The sequence below is a fragment of the Microtus oregoni genome, unplaced genomic scaffold, assembly GCF_018167655.1.
Source record: "Microtus oregoni isolate MIOR12 unplaced genomic scaffold, Mior012 000025F_ref0000491, whole genome shotgun sequence".
NCBI lineage: Eukaryota > Metazoa > Chordata > Mammalia > Rodentia > Cricetidae > Microtus > Microtus oregoni.
In genome coordinates, this window is record NW_024543084.1 from 21,402,875 (window position 1) to 21,417,452 (window position 14,578).

The 14,578-nt window shown below is 42.2% G+C and overlaps 1 protein-coding gene across 5 annotated transcripts in view; it reads left to right on the forward strand.

The window, feature by feature from the left end:
* Golga1 (golgin A1) overlaps positions 1–14,578 on the forward strand; it is a 52,201-nt gene that overhangs the window by 17,414 nt on the left and 20,209 nt on the right. For 4 of the 5 annotated variants that reach the window (XM_041674491.1, XM_041674495.1, XM_041674492.1 and 1 more), the window contains 6 exons: positions 1,235–1,267; positions 2,982–3,110; positions 3,586–3,755; positions 4,184–4,295; positions 11,539–11,664; positions 13,968–14,063. In XM_041674491.1, coding sequence (XP_041530425.1) covers positions 1,235–1,267; positions 2,982–3,110; positions 3,586–3,755; positions 4,184–4,295; positions 11,539–11,664; positions 13,968–14,063 — 666 coding nt within the window. The remainder of the gene's footprint in view (positions 1–1,234; positions 1,268–2,981; positions 3,111–3,585; positions 3,756–4,183; positions 4,296–11,538; positions 11,665–13,967; positions 14,064–14,578) is intronic. The other variant, XM_041674493.1, reaches the window with a different exon arrangement.

The following is a 14,578-nucleotide window of genomic DNA, read 5'->3' on the forward strand; positions in this document are numbered from 1 at the left end:
TCGAAAAACAAAAAAAAAAAAAAAAAAAAAAAATCATGTACTTTATGTATACACCAGAAGAAGGAATCTGATCCCATTATAGATGGTTGTGAGCCACCATGTGGTTACTGGGAATTGAACTCAGGGCCTCTGGAAGAGTAGTCAAATGCTCTAAACCACTGAGCCATCTCTCCAGTTCCCAGAAGGGGACTCTCGGTCTCCATAGAAACAGCTACTGAGAGATGCTAAATAAATGACAACAAAGGGTAAAGTAAGCCAGGTGTAGTGCACACCTATAATCTCAACACTTAGGTGCATACAGGAAGATCAGGTGTTCAAGGCCAACCTGACCTAGATGAACCCTGTCTCCATAATAATAAAGACAAAACAAAAAATTTAAAAGGGAAAGATAATATTACATTAACTATTGGGGTGTGTTTGATATAGTCAGTAGTGTTTTGGTTTTTTGTGGTTGTTATTGGGGTTTGTTTGTTTTGGGGTTTTTTTCAAGACAAGGTTTCTCTGTGTAACTCTAGCTGTCCTGGAATTCACTCTGTAGAGCAGGCTGGCCTCCAACACAGAGATCCGCCTGCCTTTGCCTCCTGAGTGCTGAGATTAAAGGCGTGCGCCTCCTCTGCCCAGCTAGTCAGTATTGTTTTAATTAGGGTATCATCAGTGTTTCATAGTGATAATCTTTATCACTATAGATGAGTGGTATTTGTTTTAAATTATAAATATTAAAGAATCATTTACAACTATGGTGTGAATATATGTAAATGTGAGAGAAAACAGTCTAAAAGTAGTATATTCTGATTAGCAGCTATTGAAATTGGTTCTTTTTTACCAGTGTTATTTTCCTTGTATTCTGTGGTTTGTAAATAAAGAATATAATATCTCCTCTTTTTGTCATACACCAGAGAATTAAGCCAAGGGCACAGATTATTACCAAATACTGTTGGTCATGATCCCTAGACTTTCAGTAAGTTGATGTCTTAAGCATCAGCCTTGTGACCTGACTCAGTGGTCTAGCTGCCCACTGTCACAAAATAATAGCAGTGTTCATGGGTAACTCTTTTAGGACATTTAGCTTTCTTAATACTGAACCAATTTTGTGGGTATTTTTTGCTTATTTATGTTGCTATTTCTCATTCCCTTTTCTGGTTGATGGATAACTTTTAAGAGCTGGTTGTTTTCTGAGTCTCGACATTGCAGATTCTCTTCCCTGGAAACTACTTCTCCTCTTGTTTTGTTTTAGGAATGGTCAGAAAAGATGGACCAGCTTGAAAAGGTTAGTCATATTTGTTGTATGAATGCTAGCATTATCTCTGGGACTTAGGAAATGTTTTCTTCAGCCAGGCCTCATTGGTAAAGGCCTGTAACCCCGGCTACTTGGTAGACTGAAGCAGGAGGATTGCAAGGTCAAAGCCTGCCCTGACTACAGAGTAAGTTCAAGATCAGCCCAAGTAGCTTAACAAAGCTCTAGGTTTAAAAAAAAAGAAAAAAGAAAGATTGCTTGTTAAATTCATGCATATGTTACATGTATCTGTGTAACTATGTGTGCAGGTGTCCTTGGAGGCCATGGACCCCCCTGGAGCTGGAGTCACAATTAGTTGTGAGCTACTTGCCATGAGTACTGGAAACCAAACTTGGCTCCTCTGGAATAGCAGAAAGTGCTTTTAACCACTGAGCCAGTCACTTTAATTCTTTCAAAATTAGAAGTGGGAGCTAGCAAGATGGTTCAGTGTGTAAAGGTACTTGCTGCCAAGCCTGATGCCTAAGTTCAGTCTCCAGAACCCACATGGTGAAAGGAGAGAACATCGCCCACAAGTTGTTCTCTGACCTACACATATATATACTCTGGCACGTCCACGTCCACGTTCACACAAACTTACACACATAAATAATAAACATTAATAAAAACAAATCTCACATATTGTGCAAAAAAGAAAAGTTAAAAAAGAACTAAGCATATAGATTAGTAGTAGAGTGCCTGCCTAGCACGTGTAAGGCTCTAGTTTCAATCCCAGGGAACCAAAAGGAAGTAGGAGGTGGGAGTACTGTTCTCCCCAGTGTCCAGCTCACAGTACTGGTTGTGATAGTACCTCCTGGAAGCATAACACTGAGTGATTAGATTGACTTCAACAGCCTGCCTCTTACTCTTCCATAGTGGGCATTCCGGGTGTCCTTTATTAGCCCTTTCTGCTATATTCCCAACCCTCACTTCTTCCTTTTACCTGAAGGCTGGTTGTTGCTGCATCACCTGGGCTCGGTGCTTTGACTTTGAGTGGCCACTTAAGAACACTAGAAGAATGATCATGGAAAGAGGATCATTCACGTGTTTGTTCCTCAGCTTTGTCCACATGGGGTTCCTCAGATTTCCTTAATCCCATGGTCAAAAATTTAAGCTTCTTTTGGCCTGTTGGTTCAGATGGATACTCTGAGATGGTTTTTCTCATAACTGTTCCCTCTTGTTAGTGCCCTAACAGTTACTACTATAATACTCCTATAAGTGTCTGTACTCACAGGTTTGAGTAATCGTCTTATGAAACCATTCTCAAGATCCCTAAATTGACCGTGCTATCTGTTGGTTTGTGGGCGCTGACTGATCCTGTAGTCACATTGGGAACGCTGCCTAACAGAACAGTCAGGAAGCCAGAATGTTTCTCAGAGCTTAGCACTGAGGAGCCAGAGATGACACATGGTTGTGACAGGACTATTGTTTCATGGGCTTTAGAGGCATAGTTGTTGCTACATAAGTAAAGCCCCGTCTCAAAATAATGTCTGGGGGCTGGACTCATAGGGAAAGGCTCTTATAGCCAAATCTGTCGACCTGAGTTTGATCCCTGGAACCCACATATTATCATTTGACCTCCACACATGTGTTACGGCTTGTATGCATATATCTACAGATGCACAGTGTGAAAACAATTTAAAATGTTCTTATTTTACAATACAGATTTCTAATTCCTGGGTTGCCTAAGTTAGTGTCTTCTTGCAAACAGGATAAAAGATATCTGACAACTCAGCTGCAGGAAATGAAGAATCAGAGCCTGAGCCTTTTTCAAAAGAGAGATGAAATTGATGAGTTAGAGGGGTTCCAGCAGCAGGAGATGAGCAAAGTAAAACACATGGTAGGTGTTTCTGTTCCAGAGTTCAGGAATCGTACCGGGAAGCAATGAGTCCTTGTGCCTCACTCTCATGGCTATAAGCACCCTCACAGTCTTTGATACTAACCACATTGCAGTGTTTTCTGATTTATTCAAAGTGGAAAAGTTGTATTTGAAATGTATCTTTCACACCTTCTATTTGTGTAAGAACTACACATTAGCCCAGTGCTCAGCCCACAGAAAAGTCTTTCTCTGTATTTGTAGGGGTGTGGGGTGGTGAGCCAGAGGTGGCTCCATATGCTACAGCATGCGTGCAGAGGTCAGAGGACAGCTTTCAGAGTCCATTCTCCCTTTGCGCAATGGAACCTAGGGGTTGAATTGAGGTGACCAGCTTGTACTGCAAGTTCCTATACCCACTGAACCATCTCAGTGGCCTGATCATTTATTCAAATTGTGTTTCTTAGCGGTGGCCTAATAGGACATTATGTCTTCTTATCAGCTTTTAAGAAAAGAAGAAAGCTTGGGGAAAATGGAGCAAGAGTTGGACGCACGAACCAGGGAACTTAATCGCACTCAGGAGGAATTGGTTACTTCCAATCAGATATCGTCTGACTTAAGCCAGCAGCTAGAAGAATTGCAGAGACACTGCTCTACGCTGGAAGAACAGAGGTTCTCGCTTGGTCTGTGGGGCCTTTGGGAGAGGTGTTGGTGTACCATTGCTATAGCCACCCACATGTCCCCATTGCTCATCAGAGCTCTTTCTGATGTCAGTGCTGGCAAAGCCTTCTGGATTTGTCCTCAGGCCCTCCATGCCATCACAGCGTAGGCACAAGGCCATTCCAGTCCTGCCGAGCAGTACAGTCAGATTTGAGTTGTAAAGTTATTGAGTACTCAAAGACAGATCAGAATTCCTTGCTTAGACCTTGGTGGTCTTCCTGCTTCTGAAAGCCAAAGAGCTTTTTCACAGAGATAAATTTAGTGTGCTGTAATAACACTTCCAGCCTGAAATATAAGGAGTTGTGTGCATTCTTCCTTTGGCAAGTGTGCCATAGAGGAAATACCAAAATTTGCTCATTGTCTGTTTTCTTTCAATGAAGAGATCATGTGATATCTTCAAAAGCATGTGCAGAACATAAGATTGTAGTCCTGGAACAAAAGGAACAAGAACTCCAAGCATTCATTCAGCAGCTTTCTATTGATTTGCAAAAGGTAAGCACAGCAGCATAAGTAATAATGTCCTGCTGGAGTGTGTGCTTCTTGAGTGGACCATAGATCCTACTTCTGTTCTGGCAGGCTGCACTCATGTGGGACCACTACTCAGCAGGTTGCTTAACAGAAAAGACAGTATTTCCAGGTGTGGTGGCACATACCTGTAGTCAAGGGACTTTGGAAACTAAGGCAGATTTACTGGGCCTAGACATTTGAGGCTGGCTTTGAAAACAATGTGCACTATCAATTTATATATATATAAACTGGAAGAAGTGAAGGAGGAACAGAAAATTGTATCCTAGCAGAAATTCTCAAAGGGTAATATTTATTTATTTTGTTTTGATTGGCAATCTAAATTGCTTAAAGTGATTTAGAACTTAGAATTCTCCAACCTCATTCTCCCAGATAGCTGAGATTAACAGTTTGTGTCACTGTCTCCATATAAAGTGTGTCATTTGTTCTGCCCATGTCTTATGGGCCTGAAAGTATAGTGCATCTATAGAACACTTGCTTAGCATGAGGCCCTGAGTTCAGTACTTACCGCCTTAAAGAAAAATAGTATTATGTATGTCTTAAAGTACCACATAATAGACCTTGAGTAGAAGAGTGTCACTGTCATGGCCACAGTTGGATTAGGACTTCCATTGTTTTTTGTTCTTTTTTTCTAGTTTTGTTTCTCATTTAGCTAAAAGACATTTTATTGCCCAGTAGGCAAAAAGTATAGGCCTGTGTTAAATTCTGAGAACACATAGATGAACATAACACCAAAGTGAAAGACTACGTGTGTGTGTGTGTGTGTTAGAAGTCAACCCACAGTAGTCAGTTCTCTTTTGTTCCCCACGTAGGTCCTAAGAATCAAACTAGGTTGAACTGGAAAGATGGTTCAATGGTTAAGAGCACTGGCTGCTCTTCCAGAGGACCTAGGTTCAATTCCCAGCACCCACATGATAGCTTATAACTGTAACTCTAGTTCCAAGGGACCCAACACCCTCAGACGGTGAAACACCAGTGCACATAAAAAAAAATATAATAGACTTTTTATTTATTTTCTTTAATACTTATTTATTTATTTATTAAGTATACAGTATTCTGTCTGCTTGCATGCCTGCAGGTCCGAAGAGGGCACCAGAACTCATTACATATGGTTGTGAGCCACCGTGTGGTTGCTGGGAATTGAACTCAGGACCTTTGGAAGAGCAGGTGCTCTTAACCACTGAGCCATTTCTCCAGCCCTATAATAGACTTTTTAAAAGTATCAAACTAGGTCATAAGATTTGGTGGCAGACCTTAACCTGCTGAGCTGTCTCATCAGCCCTGAAGGACTATTCTATCCGGTTCTTTTTTCTATACCTTATATACTTTAAAGGGTTTTTTGTGTATTTTATGTATGTAAGTATTTTGTCTGCATGTACATCTGCACACCAGAAGAGGGTAGCAGTTCTCTCTATAGATAGTTGTGAGTCAACATGTGGTTGCTGGGAATTGAACTCAGGACCTCTGGAGGAGCAGCCAGTGCTTTTAACTGCTGAACCATCTCTCTAACCACATCTAATATATTTTGATCATATTCTTTTCCCACACCCAACTTCTCATAGATTTCCCCCCCACCCCTACCTACCTACCCAACTTCATGTTCTCTCTCTCTCTCTCTCTCTCTCTCTCTCTCTCTCTCTCTCTCTGTTTACAATCTTATCTAGTATAAGCATTCCAGAGTTTACTCCCTTTGGTTCTTGTAAACATTCTTTATGTCTGTTAAAGGGATGAATTAAGCTTCCTTATTTCTTATGTAACTGGTGCCTTACTATAAAGAAAAGTACAGCAAATCCAGATCCAAAGTACATGGTCCTCATAGCCAACAACTGCCTTTTGTCTTCTATGAAAAATGGCAAATTCTTCCCTGGGCCCTCCTCGTAGTGGCTGTGACTAGCCCTGGAGGAGATGACCCTCCAGATGCTCTGGCCCCACAAGGCTCTGCTGGAAAGTAACTCATGAAGGTACACAGAGACAGAAGGAAGAATAGCCGTATCTCTCAAGTCTCCTCGCCACCCTGCTATCCTTTTTTTTTTTTCTTAAAAGAAAAAGAGGGGGCTGGAGAGATGGCTCAGAGGTTAAGAGCATTGCCTGCTCTTCCAAAGGTCCTGAGTTCAATTCCCAGCAACCACATGGTGGCTCACAACCATCTGTAATGGGGTCTGGTGTCCTCTTCTGGCCTGCAGGCATACACACAGACAGAATATTGTATACATGGTTAAACACTGTTACAGAAAAGAGGCGGGAGGAGCAGTAAATTTGTAATACATAAATTAATGTGTGTGGTACAAGGTCCTTACCCTTCTTTAAATTAATATCTAGACATATACATTGTTTTCCCACAGAGGCTTTCAGTTTGTTTATAGAATTCAAACATCTTATGCTCACAAGGAAAAACTCAAGCCCCAAATAAGCACATAGATTTTTTTCTTTTATTAAGTAGGTAATTTATTTATTATTATTTTTATTGAGCTATATTTTCTCTCTGCTCCCCTACATTCCTCCCCCTCCCTTTCTACCCTTTCCCTTGATCCCCACGCCCCCAATTTACTCGGGAGATCTTGGGTTTTTTTTTTTCTCCTTCCTATGTAGATTAGATCCATGTATATCTCTCTTAGGGTCCCTTTTGAAGTCACATAGATTTTTCAAGCACATAAGATATATCGGGGAGACTACATTTCTAGCCAAGAGCCAAGGAAGTCTTCCCAGAGGAAGTAGCATGACAAGGATAAGTAAGACACCCAGAGGGTAGAAAGCAAAGGGTACAAAGTCCTCCTGAAGCCCTTTATTTCTGGTAGAACCATCCACTATCCACCTTTTCTGTTTTTAAGACAGGGTCTCACTATTGCCTTGCCTGGCTTAGAACTGGCCTGGAACTCCCAGGACAGACTCTAAAGCTACCAGAGAAACCCTGTCTTGACAAACACACACACAAAAAAAAAAAATGCCCTCAGAGGTTGTCCTTCCTTTGCCTTACAAGTGCTGGACTACAAGGCATGCACTCTCTCACCTGCTCATCAACTTTTTTAGAATTGAGAGAAAAGGCCCAGGAATGTCAAGTCTGTAGTCTTAGAGGTTCCGTCCTTTGTGAAAATGCTGAGGCTTCCTATGTACTTGGCTGTATTCTAGCTATTAGAAACACCGTGGTAAGCAGAACGCATACTGCCCCTGCCTGTATGGTGCCTGTAGTCTTGACAGTCAACAGATGTAACCAGTAGTAACATCCGTGTATAATGAGTAACTTCAGTGAGTGCACTGAAGGAAGACTGAGATGCTGTGGGAGCCTGGACGGGGCATCAGATCAGACCTCCACATTGGGATCATACTGTTTGCCTTCAGACATTGACACCCAGTGATGCCCTGATGGAATGGGGCAGGATGGATGAAAGGAAAACCCTGAGACAAGTAAAGAAACTGGCACATTAAGGGCCTGGCAGAGAGCTGGAAAGGGGCCACAGAGAAGAGTGGATTCATTTGACTGTAGGACAGAGAATACTGAAAGGGCCTTCCCTTTCAAAAAAAAAAAAAATGTGCAAAGTGCTGATGGCTTAAAATTTTAAATTATTTTTTATCATGTGTGCATTTGTGAATCTGTACCATTGCAAATATGTGGAGGTCAGATGACAGCCTTCAGGAGTCAGTTCTCTCCTTCCACCATGTGAGTCCTCGGGACTGAACTCAGCAGCAGGTGCCTTTACACACTAAGCCATCTCGCCAGCCCATGATGGTACCATTCCTAAGATCCATAGCAAATGGACGTTGGACAAACTTAACAAATAGTGAGGAGATTGACAAAACTGAATCCCTTGGTTCCTGGCTTGAGCATATGAGCTGCTGACACTGCCAGCCATTACTCAGAGGACACTACCAGATGTATAAAAATAAGGGTGAGGCAGAAAATGTCATGAACTGCTGACTCCCCATATATGTATTCTTGAGGTTGAGAAAACAGTATTTTGGTACAAAGCTTCTATGTGTCCTTCAGAAACAAGCACAAACTGGCCATGTTGGCACATACCCTTCATTCCAGCGCTTGAGAGTCTGGGGCCAGCCTGTTCTACATGGTGAGACTTTGTCTCGAAATAATAATAATAACAATAATAATAATGCACAAGCCAGAGATTGTTTTGTTTTTTTAATTTTTATTTTGTGTATGAGTGTTCTGTATATGTACCTGCAGGCCAGAAGAAGGCATCAGATTATATTATAGATGGCTGTGAGCCACCATGTGGTTGCTGGGAATTGAACTTGGAACCTCTGGAAGAGCAGCTAGTGCCCTTAAGCTCTGAGACATCTCTCTAGCCCCCTGCCATAGATTGTTTTAATTCTTGGTTTGTTTTATATTTTTACCCTATTTGATTCCTATACAGTATCTTCATTTGTTCTCATCCTTCTTAGTATTATATAAATGAAATCATGTTGTAAGTGTTCTAAATCTTGCTGTTTGTCTTGTTGAGACAGAGTCAAACTCACTATGTAAACCAGGCTGGCCTTCCATTCACAAAGATCCCACTGTCTTTGCCTTCTGAGTGCTTTGATTAAATTGTACACTACCACACCCACCCCACTTCTGTGTCCCCGGTCTAATGTAGCTCTTGTTTTAGATGAAGTTTAGATGTAACTAGAGAACAGGTGAAGAAGGAGACTTAGGAAATGAACAGGTTTGGCAGCAGGGATCATGTTTGGTAGTAGTGCCATTAGTTAGCCCCTGGTGTTGTGTTGAAGGCCATAGCACAACCAGACCAAAAGTACTGTAAGATGCAATCCATAAGAAGACTAACTGGAATTTTGGCAACTTGATTCTTTTTCTGACCCCATCTTGATGTTCTACTAATCAGCACTGTAACCTGTGTAAGATGGTTGGTCTTCAGTGGAAAGGGTTACCATGGTGTTCGTCAAGTTCAGAGAGCTGACAACAGAAAGAGCGCAGGCCTAGAGTCAGAAGACTAGTCTGAACCCTTACTGTGTGGCTGAGCTCTGACACAATGAAGAGTGGTTATAAGGACCAGAGATAATGGGAAATGCTCGTACATGCTTGCAGGCTGCTGCTTTGCAAGTATTTCTGTTGCCCGGGCTTTGTGGTACAATGGGAGATCTGTGGGATACATCATTATAGGCTTTCTTGTCTTGACACTCATCTCTCCTGTGTTATCTACTTTGTGAATATTTTATTTTATTGTGAATGTTTACCCCAGCATCCAGGGCACAGGTTTCAGGTGTGTCTTCAGCCTTTCTGGTCCCTCTACCCAGTTTCCTGATCCAGATGAACTTTGTCTTAACTCTTGGCATGTATTGTTTATTCTAGTAAAACAACCTTAAGGGAGAAAGAATTTATCTTAGCTTACAATTTCAGGTTACAGTATATCTTATGGGTGTTCTGTTGCTGTGAGGAGACACCATGACCAAAAAACTCTTATATTAAGAACAAAAAAACATTTAACTGAAGGCTTGTTTCAGAGTGGTAGTGCATTACCACCTGGCAGGAGCGTGTAAGCAGACCAGGAGCAGTAGTTGAGCACCTCATCCTGGTCCATAGGTAGAGAGAGAGAGACTGGGTCTGGCATGGGCTTTTGAATCCTCAAAGCCTACTCAGTGACACACTTCCTTTGATAAAGTCACACCTCCTTATCCTTGTAATCCTTTCAAATAATTCTATTCCCCAATGACTAAGCATTCAAATGTATGAGCCTGTGGAGGACAGTCTTACTCAAACCACTACATAGTCCGTTACTGAGGGGAAGTGAAAGTGGCAGGGACTGGAAGCAGCCAGTCCAGAACGGAGAGAAATAGTGTGTGCATGCACGCTTGTGCTCAGCCCCTCTCTCTACTTACATGGTCCAAGACTAAAAGCCAGGGGCTGGGCTGGGTTTTTCAGTATCAATTAATGCAATCAAAACAACATCCCACCAATATTCCTACAGACCAGCCTGATGCAGATGATCCTTCATTGAGACTCTATTCCAGTGTCAACTTGACAAACCATTATACTGCTCTCTACCACAGTTCTGTCTCCTCTACTGCCTCTATGACCTGAACTTCCTGTTTGGGAGGCCTAGTCAGAGCGTCTCAAATAGTCGATCCCTACTGCCTTTGTTTCCTCAAGCACTTTGTATGTCACTGTCTTATAGAGTAATTATGTTACTTTGTAGTTAGTTATATGAATATAGGTGTCTGTCTCTACTCTAAGGGACCAGACTTCTTGCTTTTGCGGGTCAGAAGCTGTATATTCTCAGGAGGCAACAGATAATATTTAGGCCTGAAAGAACTTATTTAAATTGTGGGGTGTGTCCATTCTTCAGAGTTCTCCCACTCAGTCTTGCTTTCGCTGGTAACAGTTGAGAATAGCAAATACTTCTCCAACACCCTAAACTCAGCTGCATCTTCCTCAGGAGAGATTGACCCAGGTTCAATGTGTCTGTGGCTTGAGCTGGAGCAATGGAAGTCTAAGCAGGGCATTCAAGGGAACAGTGAGGGGTGTGCATAGCACCTCTCTGGGAGAGGAGAATGGCATCCTCAGTGGAAGGGACCACCATGAATCTAGGTGCCTCAGATCTGACATTGAGCACCATTTGGTGATTGGTGGTGATGAGAGAAACCAACTCCCATCTGTCACCATCATCACTCCATTCATTGATAGAACATCAAGTTGAAGTAGACACTTGTTCTCAGGGCAAGCTGTGAGATTCATGGTGGCCATATTAGTTCCTGTCATTTGTTTCAGAACTTCTCTGGTTGGCTTTAAAGCAGTTGTCTCATCTTTGTCCCTGCCGTACCCAACCAGCTCTTGAGTTTCGAAGAACATCATTATGATTTTCTGATTGGGAATGTTTGTTCATTGTCAGTAATAGCCCTTGAATCAAGGGCCTTAGGAATGTGATTCAAAGATTATTTCAGGGACTCCAGGAGCTTCTTCAATGGAATTAGCCTTGCTTTCTCTACCAGGAGAGTGGTGGGTTTTTTCTTCCCAGACTATCATGCTTCCTTCTTGATGCTCTGTGTCTGACCTGGTGCTTGCTTCGCTTTGTGCTAGGTCTCTTCCTTTAATGTTGCTGGTTCTCATCTGGCATCTCCACCCCCATTTTTAGGAAAACTTTCTTGGTTGCGTGTGTTTCTGTGATGTGATTGAGCACAGGATTCCAGAGAAGCATGATGATGACACAGGGCAGGGAAGAGAGGTAAAAGGGCTTAAAGAATGACTGTGCTTTCCCTACAGGTCACTGCTGAAACTCAAGAGAAAGAAAAAATCATCACACATTTGCAAGAGAAGGTTATATTCTTGGAAAAGAGACTAGAACAGAATTTGTCAGGAGAAGATCATGTACAAGAGCTCTTGAAAGAGGTACTGTCCACTCATGCTGACCAATATTAGAAAGGCATGGTGATGCTGGGTGTTGCATATGCTGTGAGTTTCTGATCTGGAGGGTTAGATGACAGCTCTCCGCAACTTAGTGTAGCTCTTCTGGGCCCCAAACTCCTGGGCATAATCTGTCCTCCACCCTAAATTCTTGAGTAGCTGAGACTATAACCACATACCATGGGGCCTGGTTTATGCATTTTTGGATTGAAATCAAATATAGCCTTTAGGAGACCAGGTAGTGGTATCAGGACACATCTGTAATCCCAGCACTTAGGAGGCAGAGGCAGGTGGATCTCTTGAGTTCAAGGCCAGCCTTGGTCTACAAAGAGAGTTGAAGGACAGCCAGAGCTAAACACAGAGAAACCCTGTCTGGGGGTAGAGGGTAGCCTTTAGGGCTGGACAATGTATCCCAATTATTATACTGCTTGCCTAGCATGTATAAAGCCTTGGATTCAGTCCCCAGCACTGCATAAACCAGGTGTGGATATACATGTCTGTAATTCTAGAATTTAGAAAGTATAAACAGAGACTGTGCTGTGTTTCCCAGCTTCCCAGACCTGAATAATCAATCACTCAGAAACTGTTAATTACAACACTATTTGACCAATGGCTTAGGTGTATTCCTAGTTAGCTCTTACATCTTACATTAACCTGTTTCTATTAATCTGTGTATCGCCACAAGGCAGTGGCTTACTGGTAGGTTCTGGTGTCTTTCTCCTTTGACAACTACATGGCGTCTCCTTGACTCCACCTACTCTCTCTCTATACCTCTATTCAGATTTCCCACCTAGCTTCATTCTGCCCTGCCATAGGTCAAAGTAGCTTCTTTATTAACCAGTGGTAATAAAACATATTCACAGCATACAGAGGGGAATCCCACATCAAGAAGGTAGTCGCAAAAGAATCAGGAAGGTTAGGGTCATGCTTGGCTACATGGTGAGTTTGATGGTAACCTAGGTTACATGAAACCTGGTCTCAAAACAAAACCAACCATGTGTTTTTCAAACAACCTGTGTGTTTCTCAAAGAAGGGGAGAGCTTTGTTTACACAGCTATGTGATGACTGAGGCCACCCAAGCTGTTTTGTCTTGCTGCACTGTTCCTTCTCCTCCCTCTCCCCAGTCCCCTGCCTCTACTGGCAAGGAAAATTATTATAAAACCCTTCAGCTTGAGCAGGAACTACCTTGCATCCTAGGTTTCCATTGGCTCGGGTAACTTAAACAGGCTGACCTCACGCCATGGTAGAGGTAAATTTCTCTCCTCTTTGTAGTCCAGTGATTTGCCTTGTCATGACAAAGTTGACAAAGTCTTGAGCTTTTTTAAGCTTACCCTAGAGTAGACTCCACTGTCAAGCTGAGCTTCTCCTGCTCTCCAGGCACTGCAGAACTCCAGAGTGTCCCGCACTAACTTAAGGTCCCCTTCGCCTTCCTCACTCCTATGAAACCAATCTTTCCAAACTGTGGATTCTAATATATAAGTTGGTTTCTAGAGGCCAGCATCTGTGTTTCTATGTTATCACTGTGACTTAAATCAAGTCAGTTAATCTCTTTGTGTTGTCTTCTCTATAAAATTGAATTTATATTGTGTCAGACTTGATGAAATCAGAGTAAAAATTGGAGCATAGTAGGTATTGTTATTGTTGTTGTTCCATAGTCAATTATTATTAAAGAGTGAATAGCAATTACTTGGGAGTTTGTTTAAAGTATATATCTCCAGTCCTTTTCCCAGACTATCTAGAGTAAGGCCTCACATTTAGCCAGCCTCCCTAGTAAAGCTAATGCCAGGTTTTAAAAAAATCTGCTTGAAAATTTCTGCCTGCAAAATAAAATAAAACTTTGGCAACTCAGAAGAGTTCCTCATCACCCTACCCATTGCCCAACACCACAGTTGTTCTGTTGATCTGAGCTCGCCATCACTGTGACTTTTGAGGAGCTGTATTTCTCTAAATACATCAAGCTCTTTTTTTTTTTTTTTTTTTTGAGGCAGAGTCTCACTGTGTGACCCTGGCTGGCATCAAACTCAGAGATCTGCCTGCTTCTGCCTCCTGAGTGCTGAGATTTTATGCGTGCACCACCGTAGCCGGCTTCTAGTGTATGCTTTTGTTGTTAGGCATTTGTCCCAGACTTGCAAACAAAGGACTGTGCCAAACTTATTTGTGTGTCCTCTGTGATATGTGAATTATATCTCACTTTGCGTTGACTCCATCTATTCATGTCTCCTGTGCCCAGCACAAATGGTACAACATCAATAAATATTAAATATGGCAACAATTCTTTTCTCTTACAGAGAACAGTTGCAGAACAGAATCTAGAAGACACTAGGCAGCAACTCCTGGCTGCCAGGAGCAGCTACACCAAGGCCATTGACCTCTTGGAGACTCGGGTATGACCTCTCTCCAGTATTTGCTGTAATGTGTGTAACCTGGTTGGAAGGCGTTTTGGCTAAGAAGTTCTTGGTCAGGTCATCTGTATTCCAAGAACTATATTTGGTGGAGTTGAGGCTGCTGTGCTTAGTGAGTTCTCGCCTATTGCTTCATCTTCCTATTGCCTCTGGAGTTTTCCCTTAGAATAGTCTATACATATACTGTACCTGTTTTTCTTTGGTGTTTCAGTCTTTTCTTAATTAGGTTATAGGATTTTGTTTTATAGTCTAGTTTCTAATCTTGTCAGTTTCAGTACTGAACCAGTCTTTGTATCTATCCCTTGATGAACAGAAATTCTGAAATTATCAGAGTCATCACTTCTATGTGATCTGAAGCTCTATTTAAAAAAATCCATTCATGGTTGGATGATGGTGGTGCACACCTTTAATCCCATCTCTCAGGAGGCAGAGGCAGGCGGATCTCTGTGAGTTTGAGGCCAGCCTGGTCTACAGAGCTAGTTCTAAGACAGACAGGT